The sequence below is a fragment of the Carassius carassius genome, chromosome 33, assembly GCF_963082965.1.
Source record: "Carassius carassius chromosome 33, fCarCar2.1, whole genome shotgun sequence".
In the NCBI taxonomy this organism is placed as follows: Eukaryota; Metazoa; Chordata; class Actinopteri; order Cypriniformes; family Cyprinidae; genus Carassius; species Carassius carassius.
This window is the reverse complement of record NC_081787.1, coordinates 1,364,167-1,381,078: the sequence shown is the minus strand read 5'-3', so window position 1 is coordinate 1,381,078 and position 16,912 is coordinate 1,364,167. Positions and strand designations below refer to the sequence as shown.

Sequence of the window (16,912 nt, the reverse complement as noted above, 5' to 3'; positions counted from 1 at the left end):
GCCACCCAATTACATTAATCAAAGCTCAGAGCAAGATATACTCAAGCTCAATGCAGCCGTCCAAAGAAATAACAACATAAAAATAAAGGTACTTAAAAGGTTCTTCACAGCGCTGTCATAGTAGAACCATTTTTGGTTCCACAAACAACCATTCAGTCAAAGGTTCTTTAGGGAATTCTCTTTCTTAGCTTTGTATAATCAGAAGAACCTTCTTTTGCGAAACAGATGTTAAAGTTTTGATGTTTCATTAGTTAAAACATTTTGTTATTAAAACAAAATAGGGTTGTTAGCATCCCAGGATGCACCTCATTACCCTGGTTTGGTAAATAAGTGAACACATCAGTAATCTAGAAGACACTCGTATATATTTTGGGTTTATTTAATATTTTTTATCATAATTCCCATAATTCCTTAACTTTCATTTCACAGTTTCAAAGACTTTACTATAAATAGTCAGCTAGTGATTTTATGAGTAGCATCCAATCGTTCATAAAGGCAAAAATATTGGTAACACTTTACAATAAGTTTCGACAAATGAGCCTTATTCTAAAGTGTTCCCAACATAATAATCAAGAGTGGAGATGCTTTCATAAGGTGGCAGGAATGTGCATGTGTCCATGTAATGCAGACAAACTTGTTTGCAGGCTGATGTTACCATTTCCTGCAGAGACTATTATATCTAACACAAGCACAACAATTAAAATCCTGTCTAACACCTCCATTCAGCCCATAATAAATACATTACAAGTGCAAAATTAATAAGACTGGTTAAGTATTGGTTGGTGACCCAAATCAAACAAGATATTCTGGTCTCTAGACATGATTCAGGTCAATTCAATGTAAGTCTACTTGATTTTTTGGATTTTTTTAATTAAAACTGAAAGTCAAATCATGTGGAAAGGAAAAGTAGTCACACTTTACAATAGGTTTCCATTTAACTGCATTAGTTAACATGAAGTATCAAATCAAATTAGCATTTTAAATGGTTTGCCATTTGTTAACACATGATTAAAATCAATCAAAACTTGTATGTGAATATTATTTAATGCACTTGAGCTAACATGAACTAACAATGAATAACTGTATTTTTATTAACTAACATTACCAGGGATTAATAGATAGCAAATAATACTGAAACAATGTAATAAATAATAAAACAAAAAAGTAACAAATGTATTCATAATTGTTAGTTAATGCATTATTATTAACAATAAATAATGGGTCTTTATTGTAAAAGTAATAGCACACTAATTTAAAGTAATCAGTCTATTGCACAAATTAATGGGAAATGTTGATGTATATATAGTTGCCTTATAGTGAAAACCACTTAAAGGGATAGTTCACCTAAAAAAAAGCGCTGTTAATTCACTCACCGTCAGGCCATCCAAGACATAGGTGACTTGTTTTCTTCAGTAACGATTTTAAGCTGATTTTTAGATTTTTGTTGATGATTCATAAAATGCAAGTCAGCGGCTGCCCGTTTTTGAGAATAAAAAGCATATCAAGGAACACAAAATTGATTAACAACCGTGGCTCCTGATGATATATCGGTGTATTACAAAGCGAAACGATTGGTCTGTGCATGAAACTGAATATTATTTACAACATTATGTGCATCAAGCAAGATTTTGCAGATTAACTGCTACATTTAGCCATTATAGATTGATGAAGTGAGGTCCATTATTTGCACGCGTTTTATTCTGTGTGCTGCGCTCACAGGCGCTTTTAGAGGAAGCAGTCAAAAGAAATATAGTGTGGATTTGACACAATACAAAAATGATGGAGTTACATAAACACTAAGCAGTCTACAATTCTAATCCAATTCTAAAGCCAGTCATAAAGTAGCGCAATAACCATATCCCAAATATCAAAACTCAAAATATGTCACCTAATGCATGACTATTTTACAGTGTTTGCAGTTAATTTAAAATACCTGCAAAAGAATACATGCCTACATGAAGCCGAGAGTTTACAATGTAGGAGCTTCTGCTATATAATCACTGCACTTCCAGTTATCTGCGTTTGCATGTGAAATGACTAATATATAAATACCATACTGTGATTAAAAGCAGTGCGCTCATGTATCTGTCTCTCACACACACACGCACACACAGAGCCCGATCTGCAGCTGTCACTAGCTGACACGGCCCTGCAGCGCACCATGTGTTGTGTAAGTCTGATGAAAGCAGAGGTTCAGTAGTGGAGGACATGGCTGCCTCGTCCCAGGACGGCTGGCCCTCTTGTTTCATGCGGCACGGCGGTGGCACAGCTGTTAGAGTACAGCATCGCTCCTCTCCACCGTCTCTTTCTCTGTTTCCTTCCCCCTCCCTTCCATCCCTCCACTTCCTAACAAATAGGACAAAGATCTGTGAATCCTTAATTCCTCCAGTGGCACAGAAGCTTTGAGGAGCGGAAAGCATCTGGTTCTTCTGCTCCTCTCACATCTCAACAACACTCGGGAAACGAGAAAGAGAACCAGACGAGATGGGAAGAGATCTTGCTGTAAATGCTACATATATGTCCGTGGTTCTCTTGCGTTACTTTTATTTGTATTTTTTTTAGGTCTCATGTGCATTTCCATCTTCCCTGAGGAAAATGTTGTTGCTCAGGAGACAGCTTGGTTATGTGCTATTTAAAGATGAAGTGTGCAATCTTTTTTGATACTTTCCAGTTTGATGAGGAGTGCGAATACTGTGACTCTCTGGAACAAAACATTGCTCTGTTTGTTTGAGCATCCTGACGCAGTAATACACAGCCAATAGCGTGAGCTTGGGGGCGTGGTTATCTATTTGACATGGGGAATACATCATTTTTTTGAGCTGTGATGCTTCTTTACAGCCTACTTTACTACTTCTGTATCTACAAGAACATCCTTAGAGAGGGAACCAGTTGTGAACAGACAAAAAATGTATTGCCATACTTTTGGATGTCATATACTTTTGGATTTTTATAGAATACTGTCATCAAAGACGGCATTTGACGCTAAACGCAGACGATGGATGAAACCTGCTATGATTACCTTACATTTACAGCATAAATTTGATTTAAACAATAGGTCTTCATATTATATAATCATATATACATTTCTATTGTATTAGCCCTACAGTTACATCATGATATTTAAACCTATAACATTTACCTATTTTATCTCACAATTCTGATTTTTTTTCTAGCAAATGCAATTTCATATCTCCTATTTTATCTTCTATAACAATTGCGAGTTTGGGGAAAAAAGCCAGAAGTTTGGGATTATAAATTCACGATTTTCAGCCGAGGGGTAAAGAGAGAATTGACCTGTTGATTTTTCTCATCAGAATTGTGAGATATAATCTCGGAATAGCAAGAAAAAGAAAGATTTTTATAAATATAAACTCAAAAATGATATTTTTTATTATTTTATTCCATGGATTACTGCTACTTTAAAGTTGTACTTTTCTGCCTACAGTTTACAAACACAGACAGTGGGTTTGGAAAGGGTTAAAAAAACAGTTCCTCTGTGAATCTCTGTTAAAGTGTAATTCATTTCTGTGATGCACAGCTGTATTTTCAGCATCATTCCTCCAGTCTTCAGTGTCACATGATCTTCAGAAATCATGAAAATATCCTGATTTACTGCTCAAGAAACATCTCTGATTATCATCCATGTTGAAAACAGTTTACAATATGTAACTTAAAAAACAGAAATCCTTTGTAACATTACAAATTTCCAAATGTTACAAATAATCCGCATCCCAGTATTCATTTCTCCAAAGTAAATAATAAATGACTGCCCCCTAGATTTTTTTTAACAGTGTATTATTGTATCTGGTGGAAAACAAACTACTATACAAAATACTATATTTGATGGTAATAATGCTGGAAGCAAGTTATTAAAACTAATATGTATTAGTTCAAAGTGTGAACCTGGGTCTCTTTGCACACTTGATGAAATATACATAACTAGACTAGTGAGAGATTAATGGGATCTTTTCTCAGGTGAAAAACCTGAGAAGCAGGAGACTCGTTATACTTTGTGATTGACACGATTGAGGCATTAAAGAAAGTCACAGGAGTCAGTGGAGCGACGCAGTTTTGGGCAGACTGTAATGTTCCCTCTATGGCAGTGCTTCAGAGCAGCCCCAGACGTGACAGTCTTGCCTCTCGCTGGCCGCTGTGCAGACTTTTACTACTTAATTAGCGCAGCTCCCATCACACTGACTGCCAACTCCAGCGGTGTTTAAGACAGCCAACTTGTTCTCTTACTTCCTGGCAGAGAGATCTCCATGGCAACTACACTTGACATTGAGTTTAGCTGTGTGGCTTTAACATCGTTAGCGTCAGGGCCATTAAGAAAGAAAGGAATTTAGTCCTCGGGGGTAAAACCATTGCTGCTGAATACAGAAACACTATGTAGAAATAAGGGTAAACAAAGATTACCAGGTTACGTTTGAGAAGAAATCATTTGCGTTCAAATCTAATGTGCTGCTTGTAATTATTTGTGAAATTAACTTAATTTATTATTGTACTTGAATTATTTTTTACAATACAATTTCTGAGGAAAAAAAAAAGTTTCAGATTGTTTTCAGCGTATATTCTCACCTCTTGTTTTATCTTTAAAAGTAGATACTAATAAAAATATATTATTATTATTAATTTTCAAGGGTTATTCGCATTTTATTAAAGCACGCAAATTATTATTAATATTATTATTATTATTATTATTAATTTTCAAGGGTTATTAACATTGTACAATGATATCTACACATTTTAAGAAATGAGCACACTGTAAAAAATATATATAGATATTTTTCGAAGTTGTAAAAAACAAAGGTTATCAGAGAATATTTTACCAAAAAAAAAAAAAGTACAATTTCAGTTATTCTGCTTCAAAATCTCATGGGTAATTTAGTGTTGCTTCTTTGTAATTGTTTGCGAAAATTGTCTCTACGCCAAATTTTTTTCCAGTGCATATTCATTGCCACAAAACCACTGCATTTTCCACTTTGCAAGCATGTTTTTTTTCTGCCATTTAAAGTTTTATAGCTAAAAAATGTGTATTCGCTGCAGGCATTCCCATGAATTTTCCTTTTAAAAATGAATGTGTTTGTGAGTCAATAAGGCTTCTGTTATGGTGTAAAATCTTTATTTCTGATCTCTATTCCGGTCTAGCTTTCATTATACAGCTGCTTTGGCCTACAGGGCCATTCTTTCACACAGAGTCCATAGTGTACTGGAACGACGTTCATGCCTTTCTGCCTTAATGTCCCCTGTGGCTGCCTCCATCGCCCAGGAGAACTGCCTTTTCCCCTCTCTGTCTATCAGAGGAGCGGAAGTGTTGCCTTTTCGTCCATTATGCATTCTGGCACCCAGTCAGTCATAAAGCGGGCACAACACCCCGCTCCAATCGCTCCTCAAGCATCTCACCCCCGTCTCTCAATCACCTGGCGACAATAACACGTCTTAATCTTCTCTCCTCTGCATGGAGCTCACGTGGATTTATGCTAATTTAAGCGTAATGCGTCAAAGCACGTTGAAGGGCTATTGAAAATCTTCCAAACTTATTAAAGTGCTCATAATATTCCAGGGAACCGTAAAGATATTAGTCCTGTGTTGTGTTAGTAGAATCCATATTTCAAACAAACAAAAGATAATGAACTGTGAGCATCATAATCATGTACACGTCCCAACTGGCCTACAATGGGATTAAACGCACAACATGACAGAGAACAAATTCAATATTGTTCTTCTGGTTAATCGAATGAGCTGGTATGTTCAGAAGAGGACGCTACCATAATATTGCATGATCTCCTATATCAGCCAAAATGTGTACAACAGAGCATGATGCACAGAATAATGTATCCCATAATCAACTTGACTTTCCATTACTAGTGCGATAAATGAAGCAGAAATAATTACATTTGTGATTTAGGCATCTCGCCAAGGAAAGGAAGGCTATTCTGTGTGACTTCAGAAGACTTGGAATATAGCCAAAAAATGGTATATTAAAAAATATATATAAATAAAAAAATTACGAAATTAAAAAAAAAACATAAAATAATTTTTATACTTTTTTTTTATTATATTTACATTAAAAATGTTAAAAGATGACACCACTCAGTGTGAAGAGGTCATGCGATAAAAATTAAGCATAGCAGCACTGCTTTGAAATGTTTATCGTTGCATTTTTTTACTTGTTTTGAAAAAAAAATGTTTTTTAATAATATGAACAAATAAAATAAAAATAGAACATTGAAGGAAATTCTAATCCTAGTTGGGAAGTAATAATTGGGAACTATTTCCAAATAATATGACGAAAATGCAGAACGTATCGACACATTCAAGAATTACATGGTTCACGTACATGATACCATACTTTCAATTCAATATGACCGTATTTGAGAAAAAACGTAGTTTGCGTCGTTTAACTATTCTTACAGTAAAACAGTTGTCGAATAATGCATGTTTCGTTACTTCCACCTTACCTCACTCTCTTTCAATGTGAAAACTGACACAGGGTTGCCATATCTGCACAATAAAACCAGCCCGATTAGTACTCAAAACTTTCCCAATCATGGCCAAAATGTTCCCAGTTGCGCAGAGGAAATTGGCATTTTAAATGGCACCCTAATCCTCATCAGTCGAAATCCCATTGGGCAGGTTTTGTTGTAAAAAACCTGGCAACCCGTGTCATCTCTATCAGTGTTAGAACAGGCTACAATGTAATTAACAAACAAAGTGCAGCATAATGGTGTGGCAGCAGATCAATGCAAGAATTTACAACATTGGGGATCAATTTGGCCATTTCTAATTATTGGTATCGATTGCCCCCCTCAAGGTCTATGGTCCTGAGTAAACTCTTTCAACTCAAACCTTTCCGACTGAAGAATCTGTAAGGTGATGGTTAAAGAGATATAAGCTTAATTAAGCTTTAATAATTTAATTTAGATACATTTTCATTATTGGTGACAATCATTACACAATATATATATTTACAGGTCATTATGAAATATCATTATAATTTACAGGATTTTATACAAAATTGCCTGACAGACGCCTTGATTGTATGATCCAGATCCTTCACACATTGTTAGTAAACTGAAGTGATAGTTACCGTACATTTTTAGAGAAGCAATGATTTGGTTTCTTGCTTAAATTCAACTGGTGCGCTTCGAGGCCTTCGAAAAAGATTCAGATCCCTCGCCCAGTTTTCAAGAAGCAAGATTTTTTTCATCAACCAAAGTCTTCGACATTAAGAAATCTAATACACCAAAAAATACATTTAAATAATGAAACAATAACAATAAGATCTGATATCATAACTATTGAATCAGAAAGTTTCTTTTTTTTTCATGACGTAATATCAGCTACTAGTTTTCAACTTATATCTATTGATAGTGTTAATGGTTTACAGATATATTGCGTCTTTCTCCGTTGAGGCTAACTGGCCTCATCCAATAACCCTGCGTGTTGAGAGACACTTGAGAGAAGTTAAACAGCCATTTCTCCCTCAGCGGCTCACCACACAAAGTTCAAGAGGACTGTCTAGCATTTACACAGGCTAGGTACTGTTGACACAGTCCAACCACCAGGGTAATGGTCCATGTCAGTCCGTCCTTTTCAATGGGATCACATGTGTCCTTCATCGCTCAGCCTGTTCATAAATCCCCTGCATCAGATAAAACTGTTGTTTTAATAGGGCTGAGTTTCTTTGTTGGCCCAACTTCAAAAAACCAAAAAACAAAAGCAATAGTAAAAGGACCTGTTGTGAAAATACCCTGTATGGCTTCCTGACAGCGTCTTTGCATTGCAACCCGCAAACTCATTTGAAAGAACAGAAGAAGTGTCAAATGAAAATGCATTGTGCTCCGGCTCTCTGCAAGAGATAAAGAAAACAAACCAAAGCATGCTTTTAAAAGATATCTGATATACAGCTTAACTCTAGGAAAACAGACTTTCAAGACCGACTCCTTTTGTAAAGCTTTCTTGGATGCAGTTGGCTACGACATAACCCGAAAAACAAATCCTTAAAATATATGCAAAGACAAGCATAAATATTTGATCCACAGAGTAATCTACATATGACAAATATAAATGGTATACTGAAACTCTGGAGCAAGCCCTGTACTGCGTGTTTTTTCTCCGGTTCCGCCGCCGATGTGTTTCCTCAATGTCTTTAGAACGAAAAACAAAAGAGTCCATCCTGATTTTTATTTTATTTTTACTTTGACTGTCTTTCCTCAGTTTTTTTTTCACTATATATTTGAAATAAATCAGCAAAAGGTGTATTGTTTTATTCTCTTTTTTACTTTTCTTTGTTTTCTCTTTTGGTCCGTTCCGCTCTCCGGATGCTTTTAATGCACGTAGTAAAGCCAGTAAACTATGTTGAAGAAGGAAAACACGGTGGGGAAGATCATCCTCGACCACTTGTCGATGGAGTTGACATCGGACAGGTCCGGGATGTTGACCTTGAGCTGGGAAGCCCGTCTCCTGAGCCGGCTTTTCTTCTGGGTGGCATGGCGCTCCAGGGCACTGTGGCCGTAGTTTTGCCGAGCCATGGCCGCTCGACGGTACTGAAGGGTGGAGCTGTCGTAGGCTAGCATGGTGCTACGTGGGTCTCCCAGACCCCTGGACAGATCGGACGGACCCATTTCGTTCTTCATCTCAACCGTGGTCAGCCGGATATCATCAGCGGTCATCTGGAGAGAGGAGAAACATTGTAGGATCAGGTGCGATTAATAATCAATGTCATCAAATGGTGCATTATTGAAGAGCCCTCTATGCATTTTATTCGCAAAACCAGCATTTTTCTGAGATCTGTGGGTAGGATATTTTCAAAACTTTTTTGATGTTACTGCTTACTGAACATCTTCTCTTTGAACCACAGACCGCAGGGTAATGCTGTTTTTGCATATGTTGAAATGATGCACGATGATGGATTTCATGATGTTGAAAATAAGTGGACCGTCCCTTTAAAACCATGTTGAATGCAGTACAACCATTGAAAATGAATCGTCAGCGATAGTTATACTGCACTCGTGGTAAGCTGTGGAGTAAAGCTTTTCAGCAGGCAATAATATCCAGGATTACATCCGAATTTCAACCATGGCATGGTTAAAATTCTGTCTCCATATAAATCAGGCAAAAAAATGCAAATAAAAAATGTGAAGGCAAAAATCTAGATCAACAGTGAGGAGTCAGGTTGCAGAGATGGAGGTAAGGAAAGGCCGCTTTCACTTTCCACGATAATCCTACTTTTTTACTTTTAAATTTTACAAGTGTTCATTTTAAAGTTGAATTTTAAGCATTATTATATCTTAAGCTGCTCACTAATCATCAAAATTATGCTGCAAAAGCTGCCTTTGCGATGTAATCATTGCTAATGCGGTTTGCTAACTGCTAATGTTACTGTAACAAATCGACTTTAACTAGTGATGCAATTTATCAGTATATATATTCATATAATTTGAGATTTTTTCAAGACTAATACCTAATCAGTTCCCCGTCGTGTTGTTCATCTTTTTAATAGATCTGTTTTGAACATGCAGTAGGCTAAATATTTGGTTTATTTTAGAAGACGTTTCATTGCTTCATTTTACTAATTGTATATTATATCATATATTATATCGTATGTATATTATATTATATACTTCATCTACAGCAATATCGTTGACTTGATTGCAAATAAATGCACACACACTATTTAATTGAACAGAGATGACATAACTGAATCCAATGTTGAACTGCCTTTAACTATGCATTATTGACACACTGTTTTCCTAATGAATGTTGTTCAGTTGCTTTGACGCAATGTATTTTGTTTAAAGCGCTATATAAATAAAGGTGACATTGACATTGACATATGCTTCAAATTATATAAATTAATCTGCATCTCTGATTGGGTGCCAATATTTTTATCATTTCGACCATATCACGCTTCTGCAGTGTTGGTGAAAGTTACTTTTAAAAGTAATGCATTACAATATTGAGTTACTCCATTAAACAAGTAACGAATTGCGTTACTTAGTTACTTTTACGTAAAGTAATGCATTAAATCATAATTTTTGTCAGCTGGGCTGGGCTTGATTATTCGTGTGCAAAAAAGAATGAACGTCTGGGAAAAAAGCTTGGGTGCAAACAATAACTGAAAAAAGGGCAGGACAACTTAATGGTGGAAATGATGATGGCTACCATCATTACTCTAAAGGGAGAAAAACAGAAATCATAAGAATCAAACTGACTTGGGTGTGTTTACTTCTGGTTGGTTATCGATGCAGAGCCATTGAATTTTTTGACTTCAGGTCAAATATTCAGTACCTTAAGTCTTTGATCGCCTAGTCCTAATCCTGCATCCTCCGCAAAGATCGGATCCCACATCGAGTCATACCCGTCAATTTCCCTCTGTTTCATTCTGGCATAGAGAGTATCGTCTCTCTGAACTACACTTCCCACCAACCACTGCAAGCATACAAAATCAGCACTGTTACAGAGGTCGGCCGCACTCGGAGAGAGACACAACTCTTTCAATGAGATTAGAAGGAAAGCCCTAGAGGCTCCGCCAGTGAGTGAGTCTGTTGTGTACAGCTAACAAAAGTCTGCGCCGATCTCCCGGATATTTCATCACATGTTTCTGAAGGTAAAAGCCCATTAGGTTGTGGCTGGTGAACAAGCTTATGCCAGTGGAAAAAATACAGCAATACATCCGGTGTTTTATCAAGAGAACCGACCAACTACTGACCAGAGGCCTTTGTCAACTAACCCTAAAGACGCCTGAGGTGTGTGTGTGGAAAGCTCAGCAGTACCTTGTTGGGGTCAGGCCTGAGTTTCTCATTGTTGGCCGTGGCGGCTTTTTCCGCCGCTCTCTTCTGCCGCTGAGGACCTCTCCCAAAGAAGATGTAGTTGACGAAGGCGTACTCCAACAGAGCCAGGAACACAAAGACAAAGCAGCCCATCAGGTACATGTCTATGGCTTTCACATAGGGGATCTTGGGAAGGGTCTCTCGCAAGTGAGTATTAATGGTGGTCATGGTCAGCACGGTGGTGATACCTGGAGTTCAGAGAAATCGTTCAGGCATGATTAAGTACAGCTCAAGTCAAATGCAGCTTTATTTAACAAGAGAAGTAATTATCCAGCCAGCGCTGAGTAGGAGCTGCTAACTGAGCAATTACAGATGTTACTCATCTTTCGTCTTCTAATGTGAAACCAGGATGAAAACTTGACTTTGATTAATAATTGGGGTTTGTTTGCTCTCATGCAAAAGTTGTCTTCACATCAGTCGTAGCTCAAAATGTGCAACTTGTTGAGGCTATTATTAAGCAATCTGACTGAAGATATTCACAAAACAAGCACTGTTTACTGTCACGTTTGATCAGTTTTTTGCATCCTTACTAAATAAAAGTATTTTATTTATTATCAAATGTATCGTAAAAATCATTTGAACGGTGCATGTAATTTATAAAATGACCAGTTTTTTGATGGATTTTTGCCTGTAAGCTCACCTCTAACCATCTGCAAAATTTGTCAAAGAACAACTCATCAGGATTTCTCCCATATTCCCAAATGTTTAATTTGTTCGGTCAAATTCTTACATGCATTTCAAACACGTTCAGTGTAGAAAGCTCAAGCAATCATTTTGAAGCCATGTAGAGAAAATGAGACATCAATTCTGTAACAGAGCAGTTGCATTTCTGTTTAAACAATACTGCAAGATTGAGACATGTGTTTCTGTGTCACATGCCCCTCACTGCAGACAGATTCATTCTGACAAGTTCACCCAAACACAAAAGGCCCGGCTCCCTATCATCAGTGATCTATTCTCCGCCGTCTCCCCCTGAAGTATTAGCGTCACAAGAAGTAATTTTGTCACAATGGCAGGAACATGGCCCTGGACATAAAACATGTCAGTAAAGAGTGACCAGAGGAAAGTTTGTCAGGTTAATCAGCAGTAATACGTCAATGCAGATCAGCAGAGGTTACAGAGCACTCCTAATAGAGTTTGGAGCTGAGCACTGCAGCGCCGCATCTTCACTGGAGTGAGGCAGATTTAAGACCCACTTGAGTCCAAGCATCATACAATTTCATTAGCAGTTTGAGCCTCCTCTTTTTGAGCACAGGCAGGTACTGCCCAAAGGAAAGCACAAGCACAATATCTAGTTCCTCCTACACACCAATCAGAAAAAACAAAGATTCATCTCATGATTGTCTCATCTACAGTTTCAGAAGAAACTGTGCTCTGATTTTCCAAAATACCAAAGTCTATGAAACATTTTATCATCTGAGCAATGGACCGCGTCTCATGAGCAATGAAAGAGCAACCTCTTAGACGATGCCGAGACATGTTCCTGAATCAACATCTTCTGTTGATCTTACACGGAAAACTGTGGTAGACCCTGTTGAAAAATCCAGCATATGCTGGTTAGGTATGTTTTGAAGCATGGCAGCTGGTTTAAGCTGGTCCTGAGCTGGAGCTAGTTTCTTAGGACCAGCACATTCCCAGTTTAAACCAGCTCATAACCAGATTATAACCAGTTCAGGACCAGCTCAAGATGAAGCTTAAACCACTTCAAACAAGCTTATAACCAGTTCAGGACCATCTTAAACCATCTTATGACCAGCTCGAGACGAAGCTTAAACCAGCTCAAACCAGCTTATAACCAGTTCAGTGCCAGTTTAAACCAGCTCATAGGCAGATTATAACCAGTTCAGAACCATTTTATGACCAGTTTATGACCAGCTCAAGACGAAGCTTAAACCAGCTCAAACCAGCTTATAACCAGCTCATAACCAGTTTATAACCAGCTCAGTGCCAGCTTAAACCAGCTCATAACCAGTTTATAACCAGCTCAGTGCCAGCTTAAACCAGCTCATAACCAGTTTATAACCAGCTGAGTGCCAGCTCATAACCAGCTCAAACCAGTATATAACCAGCTCAGGATCAGCCTAATCCAGCTCTAACCAGCTGCCATGCTTCAAAATATACCTAATCAGCATATGCTGGATTTTTCAACAGGCCTGATGCATTTGGCATAATTAGAAATGGTCAACAGTGGTGATATGACGTCATGCTCTGAAAGCATCTTTTTTTCAGCAACTTAAATTCAACACATTACAAATACCTCTTCCTACTAAAATAGGCTGTCCTTGGCCAACTGGCTTCAGACCCCAAACCCTATGACCTGAATTAAAAGTCTGGTTAGTCGAGACTATTGGACTTCCAACTTGGAAACGTGTGATGTCTTATGAACATGATGACACCTGGGGGATGTAATCACCTTTCAGCAAATGCAATGAATCAATGAGTTGAAGCGCCAGCATTGTAAAATATAACCCATTTATCAAGCATTTGTTGAGAAAAACCTGTTGAAACTCTTACACCTGCAAAATGAATGTGTATCACCACTTATTCTCTGCAATTTGGTTGGCAGGAGACTCTGAACACCTGCAAAGCTAATCGTAGTGCTGACTTCTTGTTTCTTTATACGTCATCTTTTGAATTTGGAGCAAAGAAACACATGTACAGTTGAAAATCTGAGATATTGAGTAGGAATATCTCAAAATCGGACTATAAATGGAAACTAAAAATGTTAATAGAGTGCTGCAGGAATTAGTATTCCTATTGGGTTTTTAACTTCCAGGTCAGCCAACAAAATTATGCCATCACTGCAGCACAATATAGGAGTGTTGTTCCAGGACCAACAATGACGTTGATACAGGAACACATCTTGGTAAAATCACAGTCACTGATGTATTATCCAACTGCAATGAGGCAAACAGAAAAGAGCCTATAAAACGAGTACCTGAAATCACTAAGCTGATCCCTGAGCACACAAAACAGAGCTACAGTATAAAGTGTTCATCATAAGCTCAGCAAACCAATGATAACACACATCACATGATCAGAAGTCCCACCTAAAGCCACACGGGCAGCAGAAGCATCGTAGTTGATCCAGAAGGATACCCAGGACAGGATGGTGATTAGGATCGAGGGCATGTAGGTCTGCAGGATGAAGTAACCAATGTTCCTCTTGAGTTTGAAGCTCAGAGACAAACGTGGATAAGAACCTGGTCCAAAAAAGAAAAAGAAGACAGTTTAATTAATGCTTTCTGGTAACATCTAGGAGTCAGCATGTTGGAAACAGTAGTCGTACCATAGAACGTTTGGGGTCGGTAAAATGTTTAAATGTTTAACAGAAGCATTTTCTGCTCACTGGGGCTGCATTTATTTGAGTCAAATATTATGCAATTCAAAAAAGCTGTTTTCTGTGTGAATATCTGCATACATATCTGTAATTTATTCCTGTGATGCGCAGCTTCATTTTCAGCATCTTTACTCCAGTCTTCAGTCTCATGTGGTCCTTCAGAAATCATGAGAATATGCTGATTTGCTGCTGCAGTTGTGCTGCTTCATATTTTTGTGTTACATAATTTCTTTCAGGTTTCTTTGAAAAGTAGAACATTTAAAATAACTGCATTTTTTGGAATAGAAATCATTTGTAAATCTGAGGGTGCAACAGAATCTAAATGTTGCAATAAAGGTTGCCCAAATGAAGTCTTCTCAATGCATATTACAAAAAAAAAAATTAAGTTCTGAAATATTTACATTAGTAAAATATCTATAACAAAATATCTTCATGGAACATGGAACTTTACTTAATATCCTAATGATTTTTGGTATAAAAGAAAAATCTATCATTTTGACCCATGCAATGTATTTTTGGTTATTGCTTCAAATATATTTCCTAGCGACTTCAGACTGCTTTTGTGCTCCAGAGTCACAGATGTCTTTACTGTCACTTATTATCAATTTAATGCATCCTTTAATCAATTAAATGCAATAAAAACTGTAGTGTACCTAACTGATTATCAATAAACTGTTTTTAGCATCAGTCTTTTTCTTGTATTGCAGATTGCTGACCATTTAATGCATTGTTCCATCTCTAGTAAACACACAGGCCACCTCAAATATATATTTGGTGGCAGAACAGGTCACAATAATAAACGGCGTGTCTGAGAGTGTGGGTAGAGTCAGACAGACAGACTGCGTGACTTTATCTGTTCCTGAAAGGCAGACCAGTGATGATAATACGACTGGAGAAAAACACAAATTATGTGCACTTACTCACATGCTTACTCACCGCATACATCGCTTCAAGGTTTAGCAAAAGGACACTGTAACTATATATGCATGCAATAACGTCTGCACCACAGCATTTCAACATTTTTGTGGATAAAGTGTAGGGATCATACTAGGTCTTCTTATTTACATGTAATGCAATGATTCCCAGCCTTTTTTCTCATAAGAATCTCTTTCACCATTTACTTTAAACACCCCTTAGATTTTAATGTACTAAATTTATAATTAAAAGCAACACATTTGCATGCACGCGGGTCTCTGATGATGGTAAATGATCGCATGACATGCAAAAAAACTAAGTTGATTGACGTTATTTTAAAATTATTTAATTTAATTTTACAGTTGTATGATTTAATTAATTAGCCATTCTCACGCCTAAATTTGTGAACCCCTGCATTTTCTAGTTTGTGAAACCTTGATGTAATGTCATGTTTAATGCACTTCATGTTCTTCATACCAACTAATGGAATATTTTTTCTATCTCTATGTATTTTTATATCAATATGGTACAAGATTATCCTTTTTGAATCAAAGTGATAAAAGAGTATGGTCCAAAGTAAACAAAAAGTAGTCTTCCTAAAATATTTAATGTACCGATACAGTTTTTGTCATGTAATTTTGAATCAGCAATGGATTATATTTTGTAAGCACTGATCTTTTCATTTTTGTACTTCAAAAACCTTCGAAAAATTTCCCTTTTATAGTAAAATTATAGTAAAATGAAATCATACAGTTTCATGATGAAACGGCTCATATGGTGATATAATATTCTGGTCCTACCGCCCACCCCAAGATCAAACTATACTTCTGAACAGATCTGACTCATGGTTAATCAAAGAATAAACTCAACCTGTGGAGAAAACCACGTTCTTGGAGATGAGTTTGTAGTCCACGATGGAGAACTGAGGCAGTTCGATCCTCTCCACCCCCGTGACGGCCCCTTCTCCACCTCGCCAGTAAAACTCGATATCATCTGTGGTGTAGCCATCTGGAGGATCCAAACACACGTGTGTTAAACAAACTCACATCTGAGTGCATCTCCGTGCATATAAGGACAACAGAGGAGAAAATCAGCTCGGCATGAAGACTGGCGTTGTGTTTTTCTTCCTCCTGCAACCAAGCTTTAAGGGACTTAAACAAAACAGGCCTGAAAGGGTTTAAAAATGATCCCTTTTTTTGGTCTGTGAAATGAGCTAGTGTTCATCATCCTCAGGAGGTCCATTTATAGTTTTTATATTATCAAGAAATTCCTTTTCTAGATTTGTTTTCAACCCTGTCACCAAAATGTGGGATATGACTAAATACAGTTAAAAACATTTTAGAAATAAATAGACAAAATTTTTCATCATTTAAATACATCACTCAATAGGTGGGACCTAAAGGTTTTTATTTTATTTTTTATTTTTTTTAGTTTATTTTTGTATTTCCCAGAAATTATAGATACATATTTCTTCTTTTCCTATACAATATTTTGGGTAACAGGGTTGAAGTTTGAGATATGAATTAAAGTTGTTTATGTGTAAAAAAAAAAAAAACTAGTTATGTTACTTTGATCATGCAGTAGCCAGTGTTATTTTAGTATCATACAGATACTAATATAGTTTTTATTAATATTTTTAATCAGTTTCTTTTTCTTAAATTTTAGTTTTTTAATTTTAAAGTTTTTCTTAAATTTTGTTTTTTCTTTAGTAGTTATATATAGTAGTTTTACATTTAGTAGATAAAATAAATTTGTATTTAATATATATATATATATATATATATATATATATATATATATATATATATATATATATATATAA

The 16,912-nt window shown here is 36.6% G+C and overlaps 1 protein-coding gene across 3 annotated transcripts in view; it reads right to left on the bottom strand.

Annotated features, from left to right (window-relative positions):
- Nucleotides 1–6,900: 6,900 nt before the first annotated feature.
- LOC132113478 (gamma-aminobutyric acid receptor subunit beta-2-like) overlaps nucleotides 6,901–16,912 on the bottom strand; it is a 46,836-nt gene continuing 36,824 nt past the window's right edge. For 2 of the 3 annotated variants that reach the window (XM_059521253.1, XM_059521252.1), the window contains exons 6-10: nucleotides 15,961–16,098; nucleotides 13,886–14,038; nucleotides 10,779–11,023; nucleotides 10,294–10,434; nucleotides 6,901–8,675 (exon numbers count right to left, since the gene is read on the bottom strand). In XM_059521253.1, the coding sequence (XP_059377236.1) occupies nucleotides 8,331–8,675; nucleotides 10,294–10,434; nucleotides 10,779–11,023; nucleotides 13,886–14,038; nucleotides 15,961–16,098 (1,022 nt within the window). In that variant the 3' untranslated portion in view covers nucleotides 6,901–8,330. The remainder of the gene's footprint in view (nucleotides 8,676–10,293; nucleotides 10,435–10,778; nucleotides 11,024–13,885; nucleotides 14,039–15,960; nucleotides 16,099–16,912) is intronic. The other variant, XM_059521254.1, reaches the window with a different exon arrangement.